This window comes from Podarcis pityusensis (genome assembly GCF_964106645.2).
Source record: "Podarcis pityusensis genome assembly, chromosome: 5".
Classification (NCBI taxonomy): domain Eukaryota; kingdom Metazoa; phylum Chordata; class Lepidosauria; order Squamata; family Lacertidae; genus Podarcis; species Podarcis pityusensis.
This window is the reverse complement of record NC_138032.1, coordinates 95244597-95271457: the sequence shown is the minus strand read 5'-3', so window position 1 is coordinate 95271457 and position 26861 is coordinate 95244597. Positions and strand designations below refer to the sequence as shown.

Genomic DNA, 26861 nt, shown 5'->3' with positions numbered 1-26861 from the left:
ATTGTGACATTGTTACAAAGGTAACTCAAAATTATAAAACGAGGTGTCAGGCGTGAGGAATTCACTTCCTCCCCCAATGGCACCAAGAAGCAGGGAGGAAACAAGAAAGTTCTTACTTATGATTTTATTCAGTCATCGCGGTGAAAGAAAAAGAACCCAGCCATTCCCCGATGATGGCATTGCTCACACCTGACAACATGTTATGACACCTGACAACGTGTTATGGAATTAAAATTAGCCACAACTTTATTAAATTCTCAGATGTAGGAAGACCTTGGCTTAGGCATTGGGCATTTATCCCTCCCAGTTCCCAGCCGGAGATCTGGGGAACACCAGGGTTATCCAAAGTGTGTGGGGATTGGGCTGACTCTGAAGAACGTCTGTTCAAGCAGAAAGCCCGCCCCCCATTTCGCTGTGTCGTAGGGGAAAGCACTGACAACCCATTGGCGTATGGCCAGTGCCTCCCCTCAAAACAACCCCTTTAACGGGGAACCTTGGGATCGCTACCACGGGGGGGGGCGTGGGTCCCCACTTCATGGCCCCCCCAATCGAGGGAAGATAGACTAAAAGATTCCACCCAAGGCCTACAAACCACCAAAGTTGTGACGTTTCGCTACGGGGAAGGCAAAACCTGCCAATGCAGGGGAATTCCTTCCCAGTTCCTCAACTGTGACCATCTAGGACCGCAGCAGCGCCTGCATAGCTGTAAAGAAGAAGGTTAACTGCGAAAGAAGGCATAAACTGATGGAGGGCAGGGTGGGGGAAGTTCAGGAGCTGACTGAGGACCAACAGGTAAGTTACACCCTCTATTGTTCATGTGGGCGGTCCTAACTCTACTTGGCCAACTCCCTTGGCAATGCCCCCCTGCTGGGATTGGCTAATTGACAAGGCTAGGTGGGAACCTATAGGTATCCAGCTTGGGGGGCAATGAAGCCAGCTACCTTGCTGGGGGTCTAGTAGTCTCGGGGGGGGGGGGGGCTGCGCGCGACCATGCAAAAGCCGCCCCGCAGTTAATGCGGGGAGTGGTCATTATCCCGTATTATTTAACCACTTTGCCTCATCAGTTAAAAAAATCAACAACCCTTCTCTCATTACGCCAATTTAGGTAAATACTTCATGCCTTGGGTGAAGTCTGGCTCATATAAGCTCACGCCACAGAACATTTGTTCATCTTTGAAGGTGCCACAGGACTTGGAAACGGCTCTCCTTTTCTTTCAGTTGGTGGATTCACGCAAGCGTTTCATAACTTACCATGAGGTGAAACACATTTTTCAATACTTTTGTCACATGGCCTCACGGTTGACTAATATCACTAATCCTATATAACAGATGTCTTATTAATATAACAATATCCATTTATCCACATTTCCTTTACTTGTCAGATGTGCGGAGCGGGGAGCCACAGCATAAATTTTGGTTATGGAGACAATTAATAAAAAGCATTTCAACTTGTCAGTTTTAAATGCCTGATTTTTTTTTTTTTTATAAAAAAGCACAACACCAATACATGCATGTCCAAGGACATTCCATCAGCCACATTTAGATCCTGTGACAGCTGTACAAGTTTATATCCCAGTTCCCTTGTGAAAGTTGTAGCGCTTTGCCTGGGTGCCTATAACTACTGACAGAATTAAGGGAATCTATTTGCAGGCTGCATAAGAAGGACAGAGAGCAGAAACAATGAACTGAAAGTCTGTGAATTCAAACAATGCACTGGAGCTCAACAGATAATAAATGGCAGGTAAAATCTCCATTCATGCACAGTGCAGTTGGAAATGCTGGGCTCAGGTAGATTTACACCCTAATCCTAACCTTGTTTGTGTCACATTAAGAGCTAAAACAGGTGAGCATTATTGTTTCATGGCAGCAGAAAAATCAAATACAAAACAAATGAGTCAGAGAAAGGGTTCTAGATTAGCATGCTCCCCAGAATGCTATTTTGGGGGAAGGGGGAGGATCAAAATGTTTGTGCACTTCTTTTCATCATGCGGGGCTCAAACTCATCCACTACAGCTCTAAGGCTTTAGTCCTAAGGACAGTTACTTATGAGTAAGCTCCTCTGAAATCAATGAGATTTACTGTGCATTCCTAACCATGTCCACTCAAAATCAAGTCCTATTGAATTCCTTGTGGCATCAGTGGGATGCACTTTCAAGTCTACATAGGGAGAATTGCAGCTTTAGCATTCTGTTTGTTTTTTAAAAAAAACAAATGAAGAAAAAGCCTAGTTGCTTGAAAGGTGGGATGAAACATCTCAGTACAATCCAGACAGAATTAACAACCACAGCAATCAGAACAACCATTGCCTCCCATGGAGCACTTCTGAGTGTTCAAAATGCATCACGGACATGAGTTTGCTGTAATCCTTACACAACAGCTACATAGGTTAGTGAGCATAACTCCCATGTATGTACTGGGGAATGAGGCTGTGTGTCTGAGTTCATGAGTTCGTGGAGGAGGTGAAATCTGAACTGCTGTCTTCCCGATTCTGAGCTCAGTCTCTTAGCATCCCTCCTCATTATATGCATTTTTCATTTTTATTGATTGATTGATGAGGAAATACATGGAAGCTCACAAAACAGCTAACAGAACCAAGAATGAGAAACAGGCCTGCAAGAATTCACTGAGTAATTAATTACAGAGCATTTAGTCAATGCTGAAGCGGAACAAACCATTGGCAGCCTTTTACACTGGATGCATTATTTATTTCTAAAATCATTTAGAGGCTGCCTCTAGGGGACGTAACCCACCCAAGGCAACTCACAATATTATAGAAGTAGAATGACTACAAATAATTAAAAACAAAAAACCACTAATCAATCAATCTGACGTTTTGTTTGGTTGCCACTTTTCCAAAGTTAAAACCATGCTCAGGCGGCTTACAACATATAAGAGATTGCATAATTACAAACATAAAAAGTAGTCATAAACAATAAAATCATCAAAAAGTGCACAACCAAATCGAACAATTTCCACGTAAACTAACAAAAGTGATAAAGTGAACAGGTAGTACACTAACATAACAACTAACATTGTTAGATAGATTGTAAAATAGCTCTCTGCGGGTGGGAACTTATTTAAGAAATGGCAATCCAAGAAAAGGGGTGTGTGTGCAATGGCTGGTTTGAAATGGGTGGGTGGTGGGGAGGCAGATTCTGGTTATTTGTTATTATCTATATAGTTCATCTGAGTGGGGTTGGAGGTAGAGGGACTATTTAGCTACGTATCTAGGCTCTTGGCTCTTGATAGATGTATCTTGAAGCAACAACAAAGTTTATTGATCAGACCACACACACACACACACACAATATCGGCAAAACAAAAAATGGAGCCTAAGAATAAAAATATACAAAGTGCATTGCTGTACTAGGGTGATTGTGAACATTCCCTTACAAAACCAATAGTATATCCATTGACATGTATGATCTTCAGAGGTTTTTGCTTCCCTATAACCTGTTTGACAAACAAGACTAAGGTAACAGCTCCAACTGGCAGGCCTTAAATTGAGAATGCAAGGTATATTACTGCTATAGCGAGAACATTTACTCAGGCTGGGCATGCATAAACATGGATGTCATTCCTATAGTAATGTCTCTGACTGAAACCACACTTTCAAAACAAGTGTAACATTTGATGAAAAATATATGTGATTTGTATACAGTATTTTTACACCAATGTAAATATCACTCACGAATTCCGCTCCAAGCAATTAGGAGGAGATTTTCAATATCCTAGGAAACAGCAGATCCTATTCAATCCATCCAAATCTTTCCCTAGGAAATCATTCAGCAATGCTTTTTTTCTGTTGGGAATTATGGCTAGAATTTATATGTACACACTCTTTGATTGATAGTTTATAATAAAATGCAAACTATTCTGGCAAACATTCTGATATGTTTGGACAAAAACTGTAAATGGAAAGGACAGTCTTTGTAACTGCATATATTTTCTAAGCTTCTTTGCTGTGTCTGTAGGGATGTCAGTTGATGTTTACCCCTAAGCTGGTATGCTCTCTCTGCTGCAGCTGAAAGTTCATGCAATAAAAATACATTAAATCAAATCTAATGCTGCTTTCTGAACATTATATCCTTTTCTATTTTCTTATTGGGAGAGTATGAATGATACAACACAACTAATCACACTCATGTAAGAATCATGGTGGTCTTGTGCCCATCACACTTGGCTCTGGAATTAGAATGGCAGCTTAGAGAGCCAATAGGTCTGGCTGTCTTGGTCTTCACAACTAGCTTTCCTTCTCCACAGACGCATTCTGACCAGAATGCAGGTCTCCTGAGTAATAATGGTCTTTATCTCTCTTCGGGACCACGTTGGCTGTCATAGTATGTATCACTTTCCTCAAAGGCTTCGTCAATGAAGCAATTCAATGAAGCTGGGAGCTTAGGAGCTGTAGACCTTTCAAGGCTCATGGCCTTGTCTTCCTCTCCTTCCAAGCAGCTTCATCTACAACTAGCTGGGTCCTTCAGCAGTGGCACTGAAGCTCCTGTCTAGCTCACCATCTGTGGTTCTGCAACCTTCGGGGAAAGGGTGGGTTCCGAGAGCCGATAAAGAATCAATGCAGCTGGTGTGCGGACCTTCAGTCCCCAGACAGCAGCCACAGAGACCTGAAGGAAGACTATACAAAGTTTCCCCACTCCCATACTCACAGAGGACTTCTTTGGGCTAATTGTACAGAGTGTTTCTTACCTCTGACTGATGGCCAACTCGGATAAAGGCACAGACGGGATCAAAAGCTCCTGTCCCACAGGCCAGCAGGTGTGTTCGGTTGAATCGGTGCAGGGCACGGATGTAATTTGCGCACTCTTCCTGAGAGGAGAGATAAGAACTGCAATTAAGTAGGCCTCGTTTAAAAGCAATTCTTCTGTCTCTTGAGGTGACATCATGAAGACTGCACTTTGAACAAATTTCGTCTATCCATCTGGCATATGGATGTGCTTCCCAAATCTAAATTGAAGTTCCCTTTCCACAGAGGAGAAGGGTGAGTTGTCAGGACTCCGGAGCCTCAGACTCAGGGAATCCGGAAGAGGAGCCTGCGAGAGGAGGGGGGCGGTGAAATTGGGAGATGATGGAGGCAGGGAAGAACATCTGGCGCATCAGAGGCAGAGTTTGATGGATGTGAGAGAAGAAGTAATAGCAAGGAATCTCATTCCTTTCAACAAGCCAAGCAGAAAAGGGGCCTAGGCTTTCTTTCCGTATATGTTCCTTTGGAGCTTACTTCTAGAAGATAACTGTGTATAAGATCACAGCCTAAACCCTCAAACATCAGGCCAAACCTTGACGCCTAGCAACTCTTAAATGGGACATGGTGCCGCTGGAAAAATCCCCCTTTCTAACCTACTGTAAGGGGTCTCATTTCTCTTTGCAGAGGTGTTGTGGCCGGCTAGGTATCTTCCTGGCCTTAGGTTTTGCAGTTCCAAGCAGAATCCAGAACCAAGTCTTGGTGGGAGAGTCCTCAAAGCTGAGCTATGTTTGGCTTGACAGCTCACAAGTTGTCCAGACCTGCTATCAAAGGATGCAGTAGTGCTAAATCACTACTAAACAAGTGATTTAGAAAAGCGTGAAAACATCTGCTAAATGTTCTATTGCTCAGGACTGAAGCAAGTTATAAGCAAGGTGCATCAAAATCGACATGTTTTGAGTTATGCATTTTGAAAGAATTTTGAAGGGGATGTTTCCGGAATGATTTATTTTTCTGAAACAGATATGAGATAAAAAGCTTAGGAAGTCAAAAGGAGAAGTTATTTTAAATGGTAGAGAGAAAGTGACTTCAGTATTTAATATTTTTATAACCTATCCATGGTAACATCTTATGCTCTTGAAAACTATAACCTTAAAGATGGTTTCATGTGCAGCCTTCTGAACTGTGAAGTTCAGATGGGCCTCAATGTTTAAGTAAAATAACAGAAGAACTCTTTACATACACCTAGGAGACTCCCTCAGTCAGTGCTATAAGCTTTATGGAATATGCTGTTGGGCTGATCTGTGATTTGATCAGCTGTTACACCAGGTATCAAAGAGCTGTCCTGGGTGAAGTGCTGGCTGCTGATCTCTTGTACCCACCAGGGCTGCTAGAACAATGTGGCCTATGTTGCAGTTGGTCAGCTTTTTTTATAACATGCTGATAACAGGAATATACCTGTGTGCCTCTCCTGCATTTAAGGTGGTCAATTCAGGGCTTAAGCCTCATTCCTATGATCTCGAAGGAAAGGAATGACATATAAGAGCCAGAATGAAGGCTGGGTCAAGCTCTCTCTCTCTCTCCCTCCCCCCTCCCCCCTCCAACATTTCTCTGATGAAAATAAGGACATCCCATTCCATAATGATAATATTACTATTTATACCCCACACATCTTGCTGGGTTGCCCAGTAGCTTCCAACATACATAAAAACATAATTAAACATTTTTAAAAACCCTTCCCTATTCAGGATTGCTTTCAGGCAGCTCAGGGGTCAGGTAACTCCATACCCTCCAACATTTCTCCAATGAAGATAGGGACGTCCTTCAGAAATGCGGGACATTCAGAGATCAAATCAGGAACAGGAACAGCTTCTCTAAATCAGGGACATCCCTGGAAAATAGGGACACTTGGAGGGTCTGCAACTGGGGGCCGTGCCCTCATGTTCATGAGCGGATGCTAAAGGAGGCAAACATCATCAACCCTGTTTGAGTGCCATGTAAGATGGGGGCCCTGTGCATGCGAGAGAGAGGGGTCTTGCATAAAGAGGGGTTCCCGGCTCTGATACTCCCCTCCTTTCAGTAAATAGGAATATTCCAGTTAATACATACAGCATATCTTCCTTTGATTGTGCATTCCTCCACCTGCAGGGATGTAGTAGGCCAATGAATCTGTAATAAAATGAGTTATTTAATAATCTGGATAAAGGATCTGTAATTCTCATCTTTCCTTGTCTGGAGCAAGCTCAACAGCAACAACAACAACAAATCTTTATTATAGTAGTAGACCATCATAAGGAGGGAGGGCTACAATCATTTAAAATCATTTAAAATCTTTTTTTTTTTTTTAAGTTTGTTTTTTAAAAAAAACAAAACAAAACTAAAAGGAGTTGAAACAGAATATATACATAAGAATCCATAAGAATCCAAAAGAGGCTAAGAAAGTCTAAAAAAAGGGTTAGGAACATCAGACAAGGCTGAAAGAGCGCTAAAGGATAGTATATATAAGACCACAGCTATCAGTCTACAGATCACTCCAGTACGAGTGCTCATCACATCCAGCCTGTGGCACAGGTTATCATCTGACAAATATTGAATGCCGCTGTGCAGAATCTGGCAACATTGTATGCTGTAGCAGGATTGGTATCTGAAACCAGCAGGGAGGTATAGAATCGTCCTGTGAGCCCTGGGAACTTATGGAGTGATGGTAAAATGAGGCTATAATTCTCAGTTTATACTAATCCAACCTTTTGCTCATCTTTCATTGTATGGAGCAGCCTCTGTTCTTTACTGAACAGAATGAAAGTGAAAATTTATCAGAAGAAACTGAGGTTATGTGAGAGGCAGTACAAATTCAGACATTTACAGAAGTTCATGGATACTTGAGGCAGAAAAGATTTTGGATGGGTTGGCCTACTCGATAGGCAAAATGAGGCTTTAAAAAATTATTAATATTTTTTCAAAATGCAATAAAAAACAAACTAATCTAAGCCCAAAAATAATAAAAAAAGGAGGAGGAAGACAGGACAGGTCTTCTCTCACAAGTATATCTCAACTTTTGTCCCAAACAGAAAAAGGTGAGTCCTATCAGCAGGTAACAAAGAGATACGAAACAGAGAAATATAAGAAGAAAAAAGAAATAGGAATAGATGGAAAGAAATAAAAATACACAGAACTTCCAGCTATCTGTCTTTCAGTTGTATATACCGTATTTTTTGCCCTATAGGATGCACTTTTTCCCCTCCAAAAATGAAGGGGAAATCTGGGTGCGTCCTATGGGGCGAATGCAGGCTTTCTCTGAAGCTTGGAGAGCGAGAGGGGTCGGTGCACACCGACCCCTCTTGCTCTCCAGGCTTCAGGAAGACATCCACAGCCTAGGCGGCCCTGCGGGAAGTCCCCCAGGGCTGTCTAGGCTGTGGATAGCACCCTGTTTCCCGGAGCGCCGGGCGCGCTGAAAGCAGAGCACCCGGCACTTCGGGAACGCATCCGCAGCCTAGGCAGCCCTGAAGCAGAGTGCCCCGCGCGCCGGGCAGACATCAGCCAGCCCCACAAGCTCGGGGGACAGCAGGGAGGCGCAGCGCCGCCATCCCGCTGTTCCTCAACCTGGTTCGGTTTCCCCGACCTGGTTTTGGGGGGGAAATAAAGGGAAAAAAATTTCCCTTTATTTCCCCCCCAAAAAACTAGGTGCGTCCTATGGGACGGAGCGTCCTATGGGACGAAAAATACGGTATGTACAGGATTTCTTCAAAATATTTTAAATGTTCACTACAAAATAATATCCAGTTGTTCTTCCTTCTGCTAGATGTTGTTTCTCGCATCTTCAATTTTTGAGGGGGAGGGCATTACGTTATCTTGCCAGCTGGTATTTTTTATTGTTTTTATGATACGTAAGCCTCCTCAAAAATGGTTTTTGATGGGGTGGGAATCAATATATCATGTAAATAAACAGATAAATAATTTAGCCTCCTTACAATTGTCCAATAAGTCAATTCATTCCGCAAGTGGCAGTATGATCCAGGGCATTCCCAATGAACAGCCAAAATCCAAACCATTATCCATTTCCGACTGAGTTTTAAACAGTTTTTGTTTGAAAAGCAGGATGAAGTTCAAGAACGTGGAAACTTGCAACTTCTCACCAGCAGATTATGGAGCCAACTAAAGGGTATTACCATGGATAAATCCATCTTTCACCCGAAGAAAGTAACTTGGCCAACATCCTTTTTGCACATATGCACAGACAGCACATGAGTGGATTTATAGCCTTTGCACAATGCATTCCCTCTCCTTGATTGCAAGTGTTTAATTGCTGAATATTTTCCACACAGATAATGTAAGCTATGTTTGCACAGTACATAAAGCCAAAAACTAATTGATTGTAAATGGTGGCCTTTAGCCCTCCATGTGTGATTTTCCTAGGTATTATATACTGTTGGAGAATTCCTCATGATGACTACATCCTTAACTTGGTATTGGGTGCTTGCCAAGATGACAACCTTTTGGCAAACTGGCAATCCCTATCGCTCAGTGATTACTCCAGAGCATTTGTGCTGGAATGATATTATACTAGCACACATTTTGTTGGCCTTTGTGTGTGACTTCTTTTGTTCAGACAGAGTTATTCAATAACTGTCATGACCATGAGTCAGCGTCTGAAGCATTTTGTAAATTTCAACACGAGCAATTTTTCTTTATCCATCACATTTATTTCACCTTTGAAATACACAAAGCATGCAAGGAATTTATGCTGGAGGGGGGAAGCTGAAACGATAGCAGGAAGTAGCTTTGAAACATGTCTTCTGTTAGACCAGGCATAGGCAACCTCGGCCCTCCAGATGTTTTGGGACTACAACTCCCATGATCCCTAGCTAACAGGACCAGTGGTCAGGGGTGAGGGGAATTGCAGTCCCAAAACATCTGGAGGCCCGAGGTTGCCTATGCCTATGTTAGACCATACACTGGAGATCAGTACTAGAAATGAGTGACCTAAAATTATCCCACTTATTTTTTTTAAGGTGTACACTACTGACAGAGGTGTGGTGGCTATCGAGCGTATTGCATAGTCATCTGTGTTTATTCAGTGCCATAAATCACTGGCTCTTGGGGAATAGCTCCATTCCCCTGGGGCCTGGAGTAGCTAAGAATTGCAGAGAATTTGGTGGACAAGGCCTTTTGTGGTTGGGACAGCTGTGCCCTGCTCCCAAGGGGACTTTTCCCCTGCTGTCATAGAGAATGGGGTTATTGGATAAGGATGATCCCCACAAGTTGGGGGATGAGCAGTTATCCTCTTGGGTCAAAGACAGACCTCTAGAGGTGGGAGCATTTTGGTAGTGGGCAATTCGAAAGTTAGGGACGTAGTTGGGTGTGTGATGGGCAGGCAGACCATATGGTCACTTACCTGCCTGGCACAAAGATTGTGGATGTATCTATCCACTATGGTGGATAGTGTTGGGGAGGAGTGAGTGGCCATGGTGCATGTTGGCACCAATGACATGAGAAAATGTAGTCAGGCATGCTATAATCTAAGAGAGAACGTAATGAAGATGTAATATAGATGGTACCTGACCCCAGTCAGATTGGCCAAAATGTATAAAAGCTGTAGTGATGTTTGCTGGAGATGCAATAATGGGGCAGGAACCTTCTTACACATATGGTGGGAGTGCAAAGAGATAGTAGGATTTTGGGATAATATTTATAACAAACTGAAAAAGATGTTTAGATTTTCATTTGAAAAAAAGCCGGAATCCTTTCTTTTGGGGATCATGTCAGAAGAAATTTTAAAAAACGGTCAGACCAATATTTATGTATGTGACCACGGCGGCAAGGATACTATTCGCCAAAAAATGGAAAAGTAGCAGTGTCCCCACAAAAACAGACTGGTTATCTAAAATGAGGGAATACTTTCATATTGCTGAATTAACGGGGAGAATTAGAGGAAGCATGGTACAAAAAGTTAATAAGGAATGGCCTATCTTTAAGAAATACCTTAAAATCTATGTGGAGAAAGTAGAACTCCTGACAGATATTGATTGAATCCAGAAAAAGAATAGAATGAAATTAGAGTCAAGTAGAGATGGAGGAAGAGATTAAAGAAATAATGAAATGCATTTTAGCTAATAGGAAAAATAAACTAGTGCAATGATAATGGTTGGAAGTCAAGTTACTATGTGGGTGTTTGTGTAAGGTAGGTTTATAGGTATGTATAGTATAGTTTTGTGTAGGTACATTTTATATTAGGAGGGTAAGGTATTGTATTGTATAGTGTCGTATTGTATTGTGTGTGTGTTATATGTTACATGTAAAGTATATCTCAATAAATAAATAATAATGATTAAAAAAAGAAAATGTAGTCAGGTTCCATGTCCTGCTCTTGAATATATTATATAGTACTGTGCAAAAAGAAAATGCGGGGTAATTAATAAAATAATCGACTGAATCCCTAGATCCAAAGTGAGGGGCTAAACACACTCCCCAGCAAGAGAGCCCCCAGCAGAGTTTAAAATCACTGAATAATGCAGCACAGTGAAGCATGGGATTAGAAGGCTGTTAGACCTTTTCAATATCTTATTCTAGTCTGTTTTCAGCACTTCCCCTCTCTACCTCTCTTGCAAAGAACAGACCATGCCATTAGTAAGTTTATATGCTTTACTTACAAACTCCAAAGATCAGATTCATATGTTATTCCATGCAGCATCAAAAGCACAGGCAGAAATATTGGGATACAAAAGTCCTATCTTGTAGTAAGCAAGCTCAGGCACATCTTATCTCAATGAGCTCACATGGTGAGAGAGCACAAACAAAGGAGGAAACTTAACTTCCTTCCCGGGGAGGGGCGTGACCTAGCTGAGTCTAGGAATACAGTTCTATGATCTTAACCCCTTCATGCATCAACTAGCCCTAAGTTTGGTAGTTACCGTATATTTGACTGCAATTTCCCACAAAAACCTACTGGGAATACAGTTTTTTCCAGGGTGTTATCTGGGACTCAGCTACACAGCTGCAAATAAAGCGTTTTAAATGTGTTGTAAAGTGCAATATACAAATGTGACACTAGATGGAGACAGTGAGCTATGCAAAAACTTTTTTTAAAAAAGCATTTTCACAGCGTTTTTTATATGTGTGTATATTCGATATATGTACTTAATATAACAAGGGATGCAGGTGGCGCTGTGGTCTAAACCACTGAGCCTCATGGGCTTGCCGATCGGAAGGTTGGTGGTTTGAATCCCCGCGACGGGGTGAGGGAGGAGGTTGTTGCTGGACCTCGGGTGGCAGAGATGGAGGGAGCTGTGGCCCAGCAGGAACATGAGTTGTTGGATCTGACAAATGAACTTGGAAAAAGCCAGATTTGGAGAGATAGAGTTTTGTTTGGCTTGGAGATGGGGGGCTGGACAGACCCCCCTATGCAGGGATGTTTTGACTGGCAATGGGCCGTGAGGAGTTTGGGGTTGTGGGGGTCCTCAACTCTGGAGGGACCTTGAAATATGCTTTTAAATACCACATGGAGTTCAGTGTGGACTATGGAAAAGGGGCTGATCTGCCGAGAAGGGACAAAAATACTGTCAAGCTGGAGTTTCCACGTGTGAAAGGAGCAGGAGACAAAGTAAAGTACAGGTATAAATATAAAGAAGATTTGCGGAAGGGACATGGAAGAGACTTAAGGGCCTCGGACATAAGATTACCAGGTTAATGAACTAGATGGATGGGATAGAAAGGACTGGCAAAACCCGGGACCAGGAGGAAGAGACGTTGGATGAAGATTGGAAGAAAGTTTTTTAAAAAAAATTATTTAGGATTGTTTTGTAAAATTAATGAGCATTAGAAAAATGTTGGAACGAAATTATTTGGCTTTAGCAGAAATGTTACAAAGAACTATGCAAGAATATGCTATGGTTATGAGAAATTGGTATAAATAAGATTTAAGTTTTAAGTTTTAGGGTCTTTTATAGTAAGATAAGGTTAAAATAGATTAAGGTAATTTAATGACAGAATATTATGAAAAATGGAAAGGATTTGCTGTGATAATTAATAACTAGGATACAAAAAAGGGAGGTGTGAGGAGGTCGATGAAATAAGGTAATGACAGTTAAGGATTTGGGAATATTGGATCTGTTTTTAAATTTTTGTGGTTTATTTTTGTTTTTTGATTTTGATGTGTTATGTGTTTTGCTTTTGTTTTTTGATTTTGATTTTTATTGAATTGTATTGTTTGATTGTTGTTTGTTTTTTCCTTGTTTCTTCCTTCTTTCTTTCTTTGGTTTTCCTGTAATTTTAAAATTCTTAATAAATATCATTTTTTTTTAAAAAAAAATGAATCCCCGCGACAGGGTGAGCTCCCGTTGCTCGGTTTCTGCTCCTGCCAACCTAGGAGTTCAAAAGCACGTCAAAGTGCAAGTAGATAAATAGGTACCGCTCCGGTGGGAAGGTAAACTGCGTTTTCGTGCACTGCTCTGGTTCGCCAGAAGCGGCTTAGTTATGCTGGCCACATGACCCAGAAGCTGTACGCCGGCTCCCTCAGCCAATAAAGCGAGATGAGCGCCGCAACCCCAGGGTCGGCCACGACTGGACCTAATGGTCAGGAGTCCCTTTACCTTTACCTTTACTTAATATAACATATAAATGTAACCAAGTTGAGCATAAAAAAGAAGCAGCTATGCAAACGAGACATATACAATAGTACAAAATCCTGCCTAGCGTCTTTGTAGCCTCACAAGAAGCCCTAATCTTGTTTGAAAGGAATGCTTGGCGTATTGTAGGTAGCTGATTGAGTGGTGAAGTGAATGGAATCTCTTCCAACCCAGCTTAAATGTGATAGCTCCTGAATCTTCCTGAGCTCCTTGGATGATAGAGAGGGGGAAATATGGGGATTCATAGTAGAACTTTTTTGTACATGTGTTTTTTTTAACACACACACGGACCCGGACACACAAACAAGCAACTCACAAATGTGAATCTACTTAATTTATTTTAAATGTGTTTCTTGAACCAAGTGACCTTTGGGGACCAGAAGAAATAGCCATAAAGTAAAGAGCCCAGAGAGAGTGACCACCTTACATTCTTTGCCAATTAAGTTATTTTCAAGTTATGGCCTCATAAAAATCCAAGTGCATTTTACATCCACCCAAGTTTTTATTGCTTCATCCTTGGAGATTCCTAAACCATTCGTTCTTGCTGAAATTTCTAAGATATCATTCAATTGTTTAATGAGAGAGCGAACACATCTGTGATGAACATGTTTCCTTTCTGTTGTTGAAAAATATTTGTTAATCAGACTCATCCATCAGGTTGAAGCCAAGCCGGCTAAATAAAACCTCGGTTCATAGCCGCTCTTGGAGAGCACAGGACAGCCATCTGACCGAATCCAATACAATCCCTTTTCATGGGACGGAAGATAAAAAGAGATTTATTAAGACTGTGCACCATTACAGTAATTAAAGTATTTCTGTTAGTTCTGCTGACTCTAGTCTTTAGAGGGGGAAAGTAGACAGGATTATTTACATTATTATTCCTCACTATATCAGATTGTAATTGTGGGTTACATCCAAAACTATTTCTACTCAGAGTAGACACACTAGAATTAATGACCATTATTTACTTGGGTCCATTAATTTCAGGAGGTCTACTCTGTGTGTAATTTAGTTGGAGACAACCCATTGCTTCCACTCTTCTGCCTTTAATAATAAGAAAAACTCCTCCAAGATAGCTAACAAATCATGGCAGAAACATTACAATGAATAAGCTGGGCCCCACTTCCCAAAATTGACTATTTTCCTGGAAAATAGTCACAGAAATGCCATTCAACTTTTCTGCTGAAGACTGGGACTGAACATTTTAGGAGGACTCCAACTCAGCCCTATTTTTTTAATCTTAGTACTTCTTTCTTTCTGTAATTGGGAATGAAAGAGAAAATATAGAAAATGGCATTTCCTTCTAATAACGAGTGATAGTTTTTGTTCATGAAACTGCAAGTTGTTTGACACACAAAAAGGCTGCTGTGGTGAATTTTCCCGAAACTGAAAAGCAGCTATTTGGATGGGTTTAATCAAGATTTCAGTTAAGAGGCAGATGACCAATCAACTACATGTTCGTTAATTGGAACACAACCCCTAGTTGGAATCTGACAGCATTAAGGTAGAATTATTTGTTGTTTAGTCGTTTAGTCGTGTGACCCCATGGACCAGAGCACGCCAGGCACTCCTGTCTTCCACTGCCTCCCGCAGTTTGCTCAAACTCATGCTGGTAGCTTTGAGAACACTGTCCCACCATCTCGTCCTCTGTTGTCCCCTTCTCCTTGTGCCCTCCATCTTTCCCAACATCAGGGTCTTTTCCAGGGAGTCTTCTCTTCTCATGAGGTGGCCAAAGTATTGGAGCCTCAGCTTCAGGATCTGTCCTTCCAGTGAGCACTCAGGGCTGATTTCCTTCAGAATGGATAGGTTTGATCTTCTTGCCATCCATGGGACTCTCAAGAGTCTCCTCCAGCACCATAATTCAAAAGCATCAATTCTTTGGCGATCAGCCTTCTTTATTATGTAGAATTATTATTAAATGTAGAATTATTACATGCAAACATTTCATGTATATATACTGTAAACTGCTCTGTGATTATCCTATGCTATAGGTCTCAGGTCTGTTGAGGAGCCTGTCCAACACATTGCTCATTCATAATATGACCTTTTTTCTTTCTTTTGCACGTTGGATAACTTGGGATAGAAATTTAAAAAGAAACAAATAAGGAATGCAACACCTCTGCCCCACCCTATCAACTGCTAATGGTCTGCTTGCTTCCACTGTGGTTCATGTGTGCATTTGTAAATAAAACATTTTTTAAGATACTGTAAGACTCCAGTTGTCTCTCATCCAAAGGAAACTAAAACTTGCAATGCTGCTTCTCAACAGCATAATAATATAGACTATTTTCCTCTACACATCTCCCCCCTTTCACATTTTTTTGCATAGTGTTTCACAAATACTTATTATTTATTTGGCTGTCTTGCACTGAAGCCTCCAGGCAACGAGCTATGCAGGAAGTGAAGCAATAGTTATGAATCTAAAGAATCTGTTCAAATGGAATAAATATTCCTCCTGCAAACAGACATTGAATATTCGATGTGTCATTTCATAGGATACAGACTTGGTCTTAATAGCTGAAAAACACATTACTTTCTAAATGCCTTTGCATCCTCTTGCAATCCAGGATCCGTATGCTATCAGTGGACATAATCACATGGAAATAATAGCTTGCCTTACAGTAAATCTTCCCTATTCTTGTCTGGAGGATTTCTGATGGTACTTCTTATAGAGATTGCTTTCCTACTGAGATAAACGTATATGGACACCTCTTGAGGGTTTGCGGCACCTGCTTATCACCCTGAAATTATATACCATGGTAATCAGATAAAGCTGCTTCTTTAGATGTGCTGTATATGCTTTGAATTGATGCAGATGAAAGTGGTCAGGCTTTAAAAAAAGATAATTCACAAAATAGGTGGATTCCCCACTGCTGGCATGTAAGTGGTGTAACATTTGTCATTTCCCAAGCTGAGCTAAAAGTCACAGGCAAGAGATGGCAGTAGAGCTTCTGAAGTCTCCAACAAGCTGGAAGGATGCCCATCCAATTTTCAAGCAGTGGTAGAAAGGTGAAAGATGTCAAATGAAACCAAAACCTCGGATCTAACATCTCTGAGGTTTCATGTCAAATGGCATGTAACTTTTGTTATTTTTGTTACATCTCTACCAATCTCTACCTCCAACACAAAGCAATTCTTCCTTCCTTAAGCTTGCACAAACATTTGTGGCTTAAAACGCAGACAGGTCATTCTTTCTCTTAGTTTGGATTGAAGCTGGCTTGGGGCGGAAATGTATCAAAACATGGCAGGATAAATACAGGATAGATATAGATAGTGGCCGACATCATACATACAACTGCTTTCTAAATCAGCAGTGGGAGCCACGGATGCAGAGCAAATGGGAACAACTGAACTTAGTGGCAACTTTATCTACTAAGAGACAGAGCAACGGAGAGGCAAGAGACTGCACAAATGAAGCCACGAGAAACTGTGCACTCAAAGTAAATGCAAGAAGTGAATGCCCAAAAAAAAAAAGAGAAAAATTGTGTACAGTCCCTTTCAATTACCCCAGTTATGTGTTACATTCAAGGTAAGATCTCAGCACATGAGGAAAATAATAATAATAATAATAATAATAATAATAATAATAATAATATTTTTACTTATAACCCGCCCTTCCCCGTTCAAAAACCGGGCTCAGGGCGGCTAACAACAAATTTAAAACACTCAATTATAAAAGCAGCATAAAATACGGTATAAAAACATGAATAACAATAACATTCAAAAATCAAAAATCAAAAAACCAGTTAGATAATTCCCAGGGCTAGCTGGCTGAATTGGTCCTACTTGGGCCAGCAAGGAGGCCAGGGGAGGATTAGCTGTGGGATCTCAGAGTGGGTGATCTTCATAAAAAGGAAGGGGGAGGGAAGAGAAGGGAAATAAAAGATCAGGCTGAATTCCAATTAAAGGCCAGGGAGAATAGCTCTGTCTTACAGGAAGGAGGTTAAATCCTGAAGGGCCCTAGTCTCATGGGGCAGAGCATTCCACCAGGTCGGAGCCATCACTGAAAAGGCCCTGGCCCTGGTGGAGGATAGTTTGACTTCCTTAGGGCCCGGGACCTCTAAACTATGGTTAACTTTAAGGTCCTCTGAGGGGCAGACCAGGAGAGGCGGTCCCGTAGATATGAGGACCCTAAGCCACAAAGGGCTTTAAAGGTCAATTAACCAGCATAAGGCCTCATTGAAGTGGACATTTTGGAACGATCTTGCTCAAATGGTGCTCCCAGAGTCTTGTGCTCCTTGTATTCTATTTGGAAAGCCAGCCTCCTTCCCACTCCACAAAAGAAAGCAAGAGAGAGAGAGAGAGAGAGAGAGAGAGAGAACCCCACATTATAAAGAATGTCTTGCTATTACTGTAGCATATATAGTTTACTGTACCTCTCTGTAATTTTCACTGACTCGGTCTAAGCTGAGAGAATATACCAGGTTCTTTCCTCCCACAAAGAGCCGGTCTTGATACTCATCCAGAAGCATTACATGAAGGCCAAGGTATCCAGATGGACTATGGAAGACTGATGTTCTGTTCAAATCCCAGAGCTCTGAAACACAAAGTGTACATTATAAGTGCTGAAAAGCCTTACACTCATATTCCCTTGGGAAATTAGGAAAATGGATCCGGGACAGTTAGATCTTCCCAAGCTTTTAACTTTATGGAATACCTGGGGTTTCGTTTTTGAATTCCCTGAACCTTAAAGGAAGGCTGAGTGGAGAGCTTTCCAATTCAATATTGCTTCTCAATACATCACTCGTACACTCAGACAATAAGGAGAGTCTTCCTTTTTCAAGAAAGATATCTTTAGAAAAAATCAGAAAGGTTAGATTAAATCAATTGAAAGTCCTCTTTCATCCTTCCACTTGCCAGAGCTATACAGCTGTATTGTCCTGACATAAATCGTCTAATGCCTAACAAGCTTATACTGGGGTAGCTAGATTTTGCACACAATTATATGCTGACACTTACTACAGGACTAAGAGTATAGATTTGTAGATTATATATCCTAAATTAAATTCTTCTCAAAAAACCCCAACACCCTACAACCACCAAAGATGCCATAATAAAGGTATTACAAGATACTACAAGACATGTCTATGTCTCTAAGAGGTGTAACCATTGCTGTGATATCTTTGGTGACTATTATACAAAAATATGCTTTCTAGTCTTATGGTTCTGTCTTGAACCTGTCAACCTCATGTTGGCAAGGATGAAAAAGCAAGGCCGTTTCTTTTGCAGCCTTGGAAAATGATCAAAACAATTTCTACTTCAGAACCATTGCCATAAAGAGCTGCAAGTTCTTGTGAGCCTTAGACATGTAGACTGCTTCTGCTGTTTGATATTGTTTTGATTGATGTATTTTATGCATTGTACTTTCATTTTATATTTATTTTGCATTAGCCTTTGGGCCAAAAGGTATATAAATATATGTGGTGACTAAAAATACACTACCACACCATCAGGTCTGATGTCTGATGGAGCAAAGCACACAATTTCAAAGATAGAAAGAAAGATCTCAAGTGATGGGTGATGGTGTAGATAATGCCATTATATAGTTTGGTCACTAAGAGGTACTAAACCTTAGCTATACCTGGGTTCTGTCATAGATGTCCTATTACCGTTCTTAGTTAAGAGAAACCCTTTCCTGTTTCCTAACTTGTGTGTTCTTGAAGCCTTCCGAGTCAATGATACTTGGCCCAGCTCAACCTAACATGAGATTGTTTTCCAGTCTACTCTTACCTCTCTAGCAAGCTTACACTTGTGCACTAGGGACAGGAGAACATTAGCTGAAGGCAAAAAAAGCTTACAGGAGAAAGGAGATGCTTCATCAGCCTGATCTTTAAGGTATGAATGTTCTGGAAATACTCAAGAGTTGTTTAAGGATTTTAGTTTCCTTCTGGATATCTTTGGGGAAAGAACTAAGATCTCAGGTGAGAAACCTTCTAGAAGGAAGGGGGAAAGCTAGTTTCCACAGGACCCATCTTGAGGCTTACCCCCTGTTCAAAAATTCAAACCAGTTGGCTTTTGTACTTTGGCTAAAAGAAAAATACTAGATAAAATAAAAAGGGGAATTACTGGATTCCTGGGTTCAGGTTTGTGGCAAGTTCTGTTGGGTGAGAGAGTCCCAGCAGAGACTTTTCAATCCTGTTCTCATGCGACCAGACACAATAGGCTGTGCATAAATATTTACAATATTCAGCATCCCTTAGCACATTTTTTACGGAATCTTGGTACATTTTGATGTTCATTTTTCAATAGCACCAATTCATCACAAGCAAAAAGGATGCCATGGCCAATGCTTTGCACTGAAAGTAAAACAGGTTCTCAACTGAAACACATGAGTGGATAATGTCAAATGTTTTAAAGAATGGCAGAAGGTATTGTCTAAATTTATCTGGCAGGGGAAAAAACCTAGAATTAAATATAAATTACTTACAGATATAAAAGAAAGAGGGGGCTTTTCCCTGCCAGATTTGAAGATATATTTTGAAGCTGTTGCATTCTGCTGGATCAAGGATTGGATTCAATTAGAGAATGATCATGTGTTAGACTTGGAGGGACTGGATAATCGATTTGGATGGCATGCATATCTATGGTATGACAAGGTAAAGGCCCACAGGGGTTTTAAGAATCATGTAATTAGAAAGGCATTATACAATGTATGGACTAGATACAAAGATCTCTTAGTAAGAAAAACACCAAAATGGATTTCACCAGTGGAAGCACAGGCCCAAAAAAAGTTAAATATGGAAAACAAATGCTTGAGGTATTCAGATTTGTTGTTAGAGAATCAGGAAGGTTTTAAATTAAAACCATTTGAACAAATTAAAGATAAAGTGAATTGGTTGCAATATTATCAAATTAACGAATTATATAAGATGGATAAGAGAAATGGTTTTGCAAGAGAAAAAACCAAATTGGAAACGGAGTTGTTAGATACTAATGATAAGAATATGTCTAAAATGTACAGTTTGTTGTTGGAGTGGCATACAAAGGATGAACAAGTTAAATCGGTCATGATTGATTGGGCAAGGGATGTGGGACATAATATAATGATGGAGGACTGGAAGAGGCTATGGAGGAAAGGGGTTAAGTTCACTGCATGTACGATGTTAAAGGAAAATATTATGAAGATGATGTATAGATGGTACTTGACCCCTGTAAAATTAGCAAAGATTTATCACAAAAGTGATAATATTTGTTGGAAATGTAAAGAAAAAGAAGGTACTTTTTTCCATATGTGGTGGACTTAGAATCATAGAATCATAGAATCATAGAGCTGGAAGAGACCACAAGGGCCAAGCAGGAAACACCATCAGAGCACTCCTGACATATGGTTGTCAAGCCTCTGCTTAAAGACCTCCAAAGAAGGAGACTCCACCACACTCCTTGGCAGCAAATTCCAATGTCGAACAGCTCTTACTGTCAGGAAGTTCTTCCTAATGTTTAGGTGGAATCTTCTTTCTTGTAGTTTGGATCCATTGCTCCGTGTCCGCTTCTCTGGAGCAGCAGAAAACAACCTTTCTCCCTCCTCTATGTGACATCCTTTGATATATTTGAACATGGCTATCATATCAGCCCTTAACCTCCTCTTCTCCAGGCTAAACATGCCCAGCTCCCTTAGCCGTTCCTCATAAGGCATCGTTTCCAGGCCTTTGACCATTTTGGTTGCCCTCCTCTGGACACGTTCCAGTTTGTCAGTGTCCTTCTTGAACTGTGGTGCCCAGAACTGGACACAGTACTCCAGGTGAGGTCTGACCAGAGCAGAATACAGTGGCACTATTACTTCCCTTGATCTAGATGCTATACTCCTATTGATGCAGCCGAGAATTGCATTGGCTTTTTTAGCTGCCGCGTCACACTGTTGGCTCATGTCAAGTTTGTGGTCAACCAAGACTCCTAGATCCTTTTCACATGTACTGCTCTCAAGCCAGGTGTCCCCCATCTTGTATTTGTGCCTCTCATTTTTTTTGCCCAAGTGCAATACTTTACATTTCTCCCTGTTAAAATTCATCTTGTTTGTTTTGGCCCAGTTCTCTAATCTGTCAAGGTCATTTTGAAGTGTGATCCTGTCCTCTGGGGTGTTAGCCACCCCTCCCAGTTTGGTGTCATCTGCAAATTTGATCAGGATGCCCTTGAGTCCATCATCCAAGTCGTTGATAAAGATGTTGAATAAGACCGGGCCCAAGACAGAACCCTGTGGCACCCCACTAGTCACTCTTCTCCAGGATGAAGAGGAACCATTGATGAGCACCCTTTGGGTTCGGTCAGTCAGCCAGTTACAAATCCACTGAGTGGTAGCATAGTCAAGACCGCATTTTACCAGCTTCTTTACAAGAATATCATGGGGCACCTTGTCAAATGCCTTGCTGAAATCAAGGTAGGCTACATCCACTGCGTTCCCTTCATCTACCAGGCTTGTAATTCTGTCAAAAAACGAGATCAGGTTAGTCTGACATGACTTATTTTTCAGAAATCCATGCTGACTATTGGTGATCACAGCATTCCTTTCTAGGTGCTCACAGACTGTTTGCTTAATGATCTGCTCCAGAATCTTCCCTGGTATTGATGTCAGACTGACTGGGCGGTAATTATTTGGGTCCTCTCTTTTCCCCTTTTTAAAAATAGGGACAACATTTGCCCTCCTCCAGTCTGCCGGGACTTCGCCTGTTCTCCAGGAATTCTCAAAGATGACTGCCAGTGGTTCTGAGATCACATCTGCCAGTTCTTTTAATACTCTTGGATGCAGTTCATCTGGCCCTGGAGACTTGAATACATCTAAACTAGCCAAGTATTCTTGTACTATCTCCTTAGTTATTCTGGGCTGTGTTTCCTCTGCTGAATCATTTGCTCCAAATTCTTCAGGTCGGGCATTGTTTTCTTTATCGGCGAAGACTGAGGCAAAGAAGGCATTGAGGAGTTCAGCCCTTTCTGTGTCCCCTGTTTGCATTTCACCATCTTCTCCTCTGAGTGACCCCACTGTTTCTTTGTTCTTCCTTTTGCTACGAACATACCCATAAGAGCCTTTTTTGTTGCTTTTAACCTCTCTAGCAAGCCTGAGTTCATTCTGTGCTTTAGCTTTTCTGACTTTGTGTCTACACGTGCTGGCTATTTGTTTGAATTCCTCTTTGGTGGTTTCCCCCCTTTTCCATTTTTTGTACACATCCTTTTTTAATCTTAACTCAGTTAAAAGTTCTTTAGATAGCCACCCTGGCTTCTTTAGGCACCTTCCATGTTTCCATCTCATTGGTATTGCCTGACGTTGTGCTTTTAGTATCTCCCTCTTAACAAACTCCCAGCCATCATGAACTCCCTTTCCTTTTAGTATTACTGTCCATGGGATCTCACCCAGCACTTCCCTAAGTTTTATGAAGTCGGCTTTCTTAAAGTCAAGAAATTGAGTCCTAGTATGCTTGGCTGCTCCTTTCCGCTGTATAGTAAACTTCAGAAGAGCATGATCACTCGCGCCTAATGATCCTTCCACTTCTACCCCACTAACCAGGTCATCCACATTGGTTAGGACCAGATCTAAAATGACTGTTCCTCTTGTTGCTTCTCCCACTTTCTGGACAATGAAGTTGTCTGCAAGGCCAGTGAGGAATCTGTTTGACCTTATGCTCTTGGCTGAGTTTGACATCCAACAAATGTCCGGGTAATTGAAGTCCCCCATTACTACTATCTCCCTTCTTTTTGCATGCTTGGCCATCTGTTCCAGGAAGGCATCATCTATGTCCTCCGTTTGGCTTGGGGATCTATAGTAAACTCCCACAGTGAGGTCACTGTTATTCTTCTCTCCCTTAATTTTGACCCAAATACTCTCACTTTGGCTTTGAGGTTCTAAATCTTGGATCTCTTCACAGGTATACACATCCCTGACATATAACGCCACTCCTCCTCCTTTCTTGTCTGGTCTGTTTCTCTGAAATAGATTGTATCCCTCCATTATTACATTCCAATCGTGGGACTTATCCCACCAGGTTTCAGTGATGCCTATTATGTCATATTTAGTCTGCTGTACCAAGAGCTCAAGCTCATCTTGTTTATTTCCCATGCTTTGCGCATTAGTGTACAGACATTGAAGTCCATTAATCATTCCCCCGTGTCTCTTATTTAAGGATTTTTTCCTCCTACCACTAGGTCTGCGTGCTGTTTGCTCCATTTGGTCTATGACATTTGGATGATCATCTTCATCAATTGATAGACTCCTACCTTCAGGAGCACTGTCTCCCTCCCCCACATTAGTCAGTTTAAAGCCCTCCTGATGAGGTTTCTGAGATTTTTGGCAAAAACATTTCTCCCAACCGTTGTGAGGTGCAGCCCATCGCTTGCCAGAAGTCCATCTTCAAGAAACTGCAGTCCGTGATCTAAGAATCCAAACCGTTCCTGTTTACACCATTTGCGAAGCCAGCTGTTCACTTCCACTATTTTTCCCTCTCTCCCTGGGCCACGTCGTTCAACTGGGAGGACAGATGAGACGACAATTTGTGCATTTAATTGCTTCAATTTCCTGCCCAGAGCCTTGTAGTCTCTTTTGATCTTCTGGAAGCTATTGCTTGCAGTGTCATTGGTTCCCACATGAACCAAGAGGAAGGGGTATTTGTCAGTGGGTTTTATGATTCCTTGCAGTCGTTCAGTTACATCTTGGATCTTAGCCCCAGGGAGACAGCACACTTCTCGAGACATCTTGTCAGGCCCACAGATCACTGCTTCTGTTCCCCTCAGTAGGGAATACCCTATCACCACTACACGCCTCCTCTTAGGTTTGTTTGGGGTCCTTCCGTGAGCTGTCCGTTCCAAGGTCGCCTGCACATTCCCTGAGGACTGACTTTGCTGCTCGTCTTCATATACCTGATCGACTGTAATGAGGGAGAGATCCTCAAATGGAGTCTGCTCTTCATCTTCCATGCTAGGGGAGAGGACCTCAAAGCGATTGTGTATTTCTAAACAATCAGAGCGAACCCTGGGCCTCCTACTTCTTTGAGTCACGTTTCTCCATGTATCTGGCTCCTGTGTTGGTGAACTAGCCTCCTTCTCAGGGGAGTCCCCTGTCACCTCCTTGGTGGAGACGGTGTGCTCTGTTGCTTCCAAGAAGAGCTCCAGCTCTCTAATTCTTTGGAGTGTAGCTACACGTTCCTCCAGTTGCTGGACTTTGTCTTTTAAGAGGGCAATCAACATGCAATTGCTGCAGGTAAAGCTGCCTGCAACCTTTGGCAAGATGGCAAACATTGCGCAGGAACCGCAGGCGACTGCAGCTGTTCCCTCCCCCTCCATCTTGAGAACGTGTCGTTGGGGGTGGCTACAGCGGTCCTCCATCATAAAAAGCGTGAAGACAGGAAAAATAACTCCCCCCACAAAAAAACCTAGGTCTCCCCCAACAAACGTTTGAGACTAGCTCCCCTAAATCTAAAAGATGGATCAAACTGCGCGTGCCGCTAGGTGCGCGCCGCTAGGTGCGCACCGCTGCCCTGCAAGCTCTGATAAGCTCCTCCCACAGCTAATCACCTGCCTCAACAGAAACCCTGCCCCCTCTGACCTTTGCACACGGAGGACAGCTAATCAGCCACAAAGAAACACACACACACAAGAAAACCCTTTTTGCTCCTTCTTCAACTGCTGCCCTGCAAGCACTTGTCCCAAGGTGAAAGACTTCTGGGAGAAGATTTATAATGAACTGAAAAAAATGTTGAAATATACATTTATTAAGAAACCAGAGGCCTTTCTCCTTGGAATAACAGGTTTAGAATTGCCCAAGAAAGATGTTAAATTATTTTTGTATGCCAGAACGGCCGCTCGAATATTACTTGCTAAAAATTGGAAAATACAAGAACTACCAACAGTGGAAGATTGGCAGATGAAGATGATGGACTTTTCGGAGCTAGCTGACCTGACTGGAAGAATCCACGACCAGAAAGAAGAGGAGTTTCAAGAGGACTGGAGGAAATTCAAAGACTATTTGAACAAATATTGTAATATAAAAAATTAGAAATTACTTGAAAGAAACAAATAGGCCTGGGACAAATTAAGTTATAATTAAATAAATGGGATTCAGAATGTCAAGAAAAGTGAACAAGATGACTATAATTGGAAATTGTTTTAGTTTAATAATGATATTGGAAAGCTGTTACTTTTAAATTACAAGGAAACTCAGAAGGGAGGGATTTGAGGAAGTCAATCAAGATGTTTAAAAAGTTGGATTTGTGAAGAATTAAGTTTGTTATTATTGTTTATTTGTCTATCCTCCCTTCCCCCCCCCCCCTTTTCTCTTTTCTTTCTTCTTCTTTTTTTCCCCTTTTCTGTTTCTGTGTATTATTCTGCTTTGTGGCTTGTGTTATTATGGTGGAAAAATTTAATAATATTTTTTTTTTTAAAAAAAGAAACACATGAGTGGAAAACATTATTTTCCTCCCAGTTTGATTCAATGTGTATTTAAGCAGATACAGGTTACTCTTAGTCTCAAGTAAGTGTGAAAACTGACAAAATATTTCATTTTAATAATGAGCACTCACTATACATTGTGGGTGCCCTTTGCGGGATTGCTCATGGTGCTACAGTTCCCAGGGAGCTTACTGGCAAACAGGGACTGGCCTGCCTCTCAGTGTTAATTTTTGGAGGTTCAAGCCCAGCCTCAGTAATCAAGTTTCTTGCTGGGAGGTGGGGCCAGCCCCATTTATAAATAGGGGGTGGAGCCGATGATAGCCAGGCAGTCGGCTCTGGAGATTCACCCTCCCTACCTTCCCTTTGTTTAATGTTTTATTGTTTGCAGGTTAACTTTTTCTTCCTGTTTAGCTGGCGCTTTTGCGGTTTTTGACTGGTTGCTGTTGAAGGACTGGGAAGAAATTTTCCTGCATTGGCAGGTTTTGATGTAGCAATTAATCACAACTTTGGCGGTTATGGCCTTGGGTGGAATCCTTTAGTCTTTTCTTCCCTATATGGGGGGCGGGGCGTGAAGTGGTGACTCACCCCCCTGTGGCGGTGATTCCAGGGTCCCCCTCTTAAAGGGGTTATATATATGGGTGTCACTGGCCATACACCGAAAGGTCATCAGTGAACTAACCTGCGTGTGGGGATATGGGCTGGGCTGCCTGCTACACTTACGTCTGGCAGAGCACCCCCATATCCCATTTACCCTGATGAGCCCCAGTTCCCCCCGGCTGGGGGGCTGGGAGGGGTACACGCCCAAGGCCTAAGCCAAGGTCTTCCTACATTCGGAAGTTTAATAAAGTTGTCTGTTGGGTCTCTGGACCGTAGTAAAGATTGATGATGGTGATGAATAAAGTTGTGGCCCGATTTTAATTCCATATAACATTGTCAGAGTCTTTATTCCTCCCTTATGATCCCTGGTGGCTGGGGCTGTCGCCGCCTGGTCATGCAGTGGGAAGCTTTATAGAAAGGTGACTGAAGTTAGCACCAAAATGGAAAAAAAAAATTCCCTTAGAATAGTGAATCATATGACCCCCGATAGTTTTTCAGTGGAAGGCACCTCAGTCATTATCAATTGTACACCTAGTTGATATTCCGGTCAGAGCTGTGAAGACATTTCTGACAGACAGACA

General features: G+C 41.7%; 1 protein-coding gene across 2 annotated transcripts in view; it reads right to left on the bottom strand.

Annotated features, from left to right (window-relative positions):
• Positions 1–26861, bottom strand: part of SEMA3E (semaphorin 3E) — a 170963-nt gene that overhangs the window by 53406 nt on the left and 90696 nt on the right. For both annotated transcript variants that reach the window (XM_081005478.1, XM_081005479.1), the window contains exons 2-4: positions 17694–17854; positions 6806–6865; positions 4705–4824 (exon numbers count right to left, since the gene is read on the bottom strand). In XM_081005478.1, the coding sequence (XP_080861604.1) occupies positions 4705–4824; positions 6806–6865; positions 17694–17854 (341 nt within the window). The remainder of the gene's footprint in view (positions 1–4704; positions 4825–6805; positions 6866–17693; positions 17855–26861) is intronic.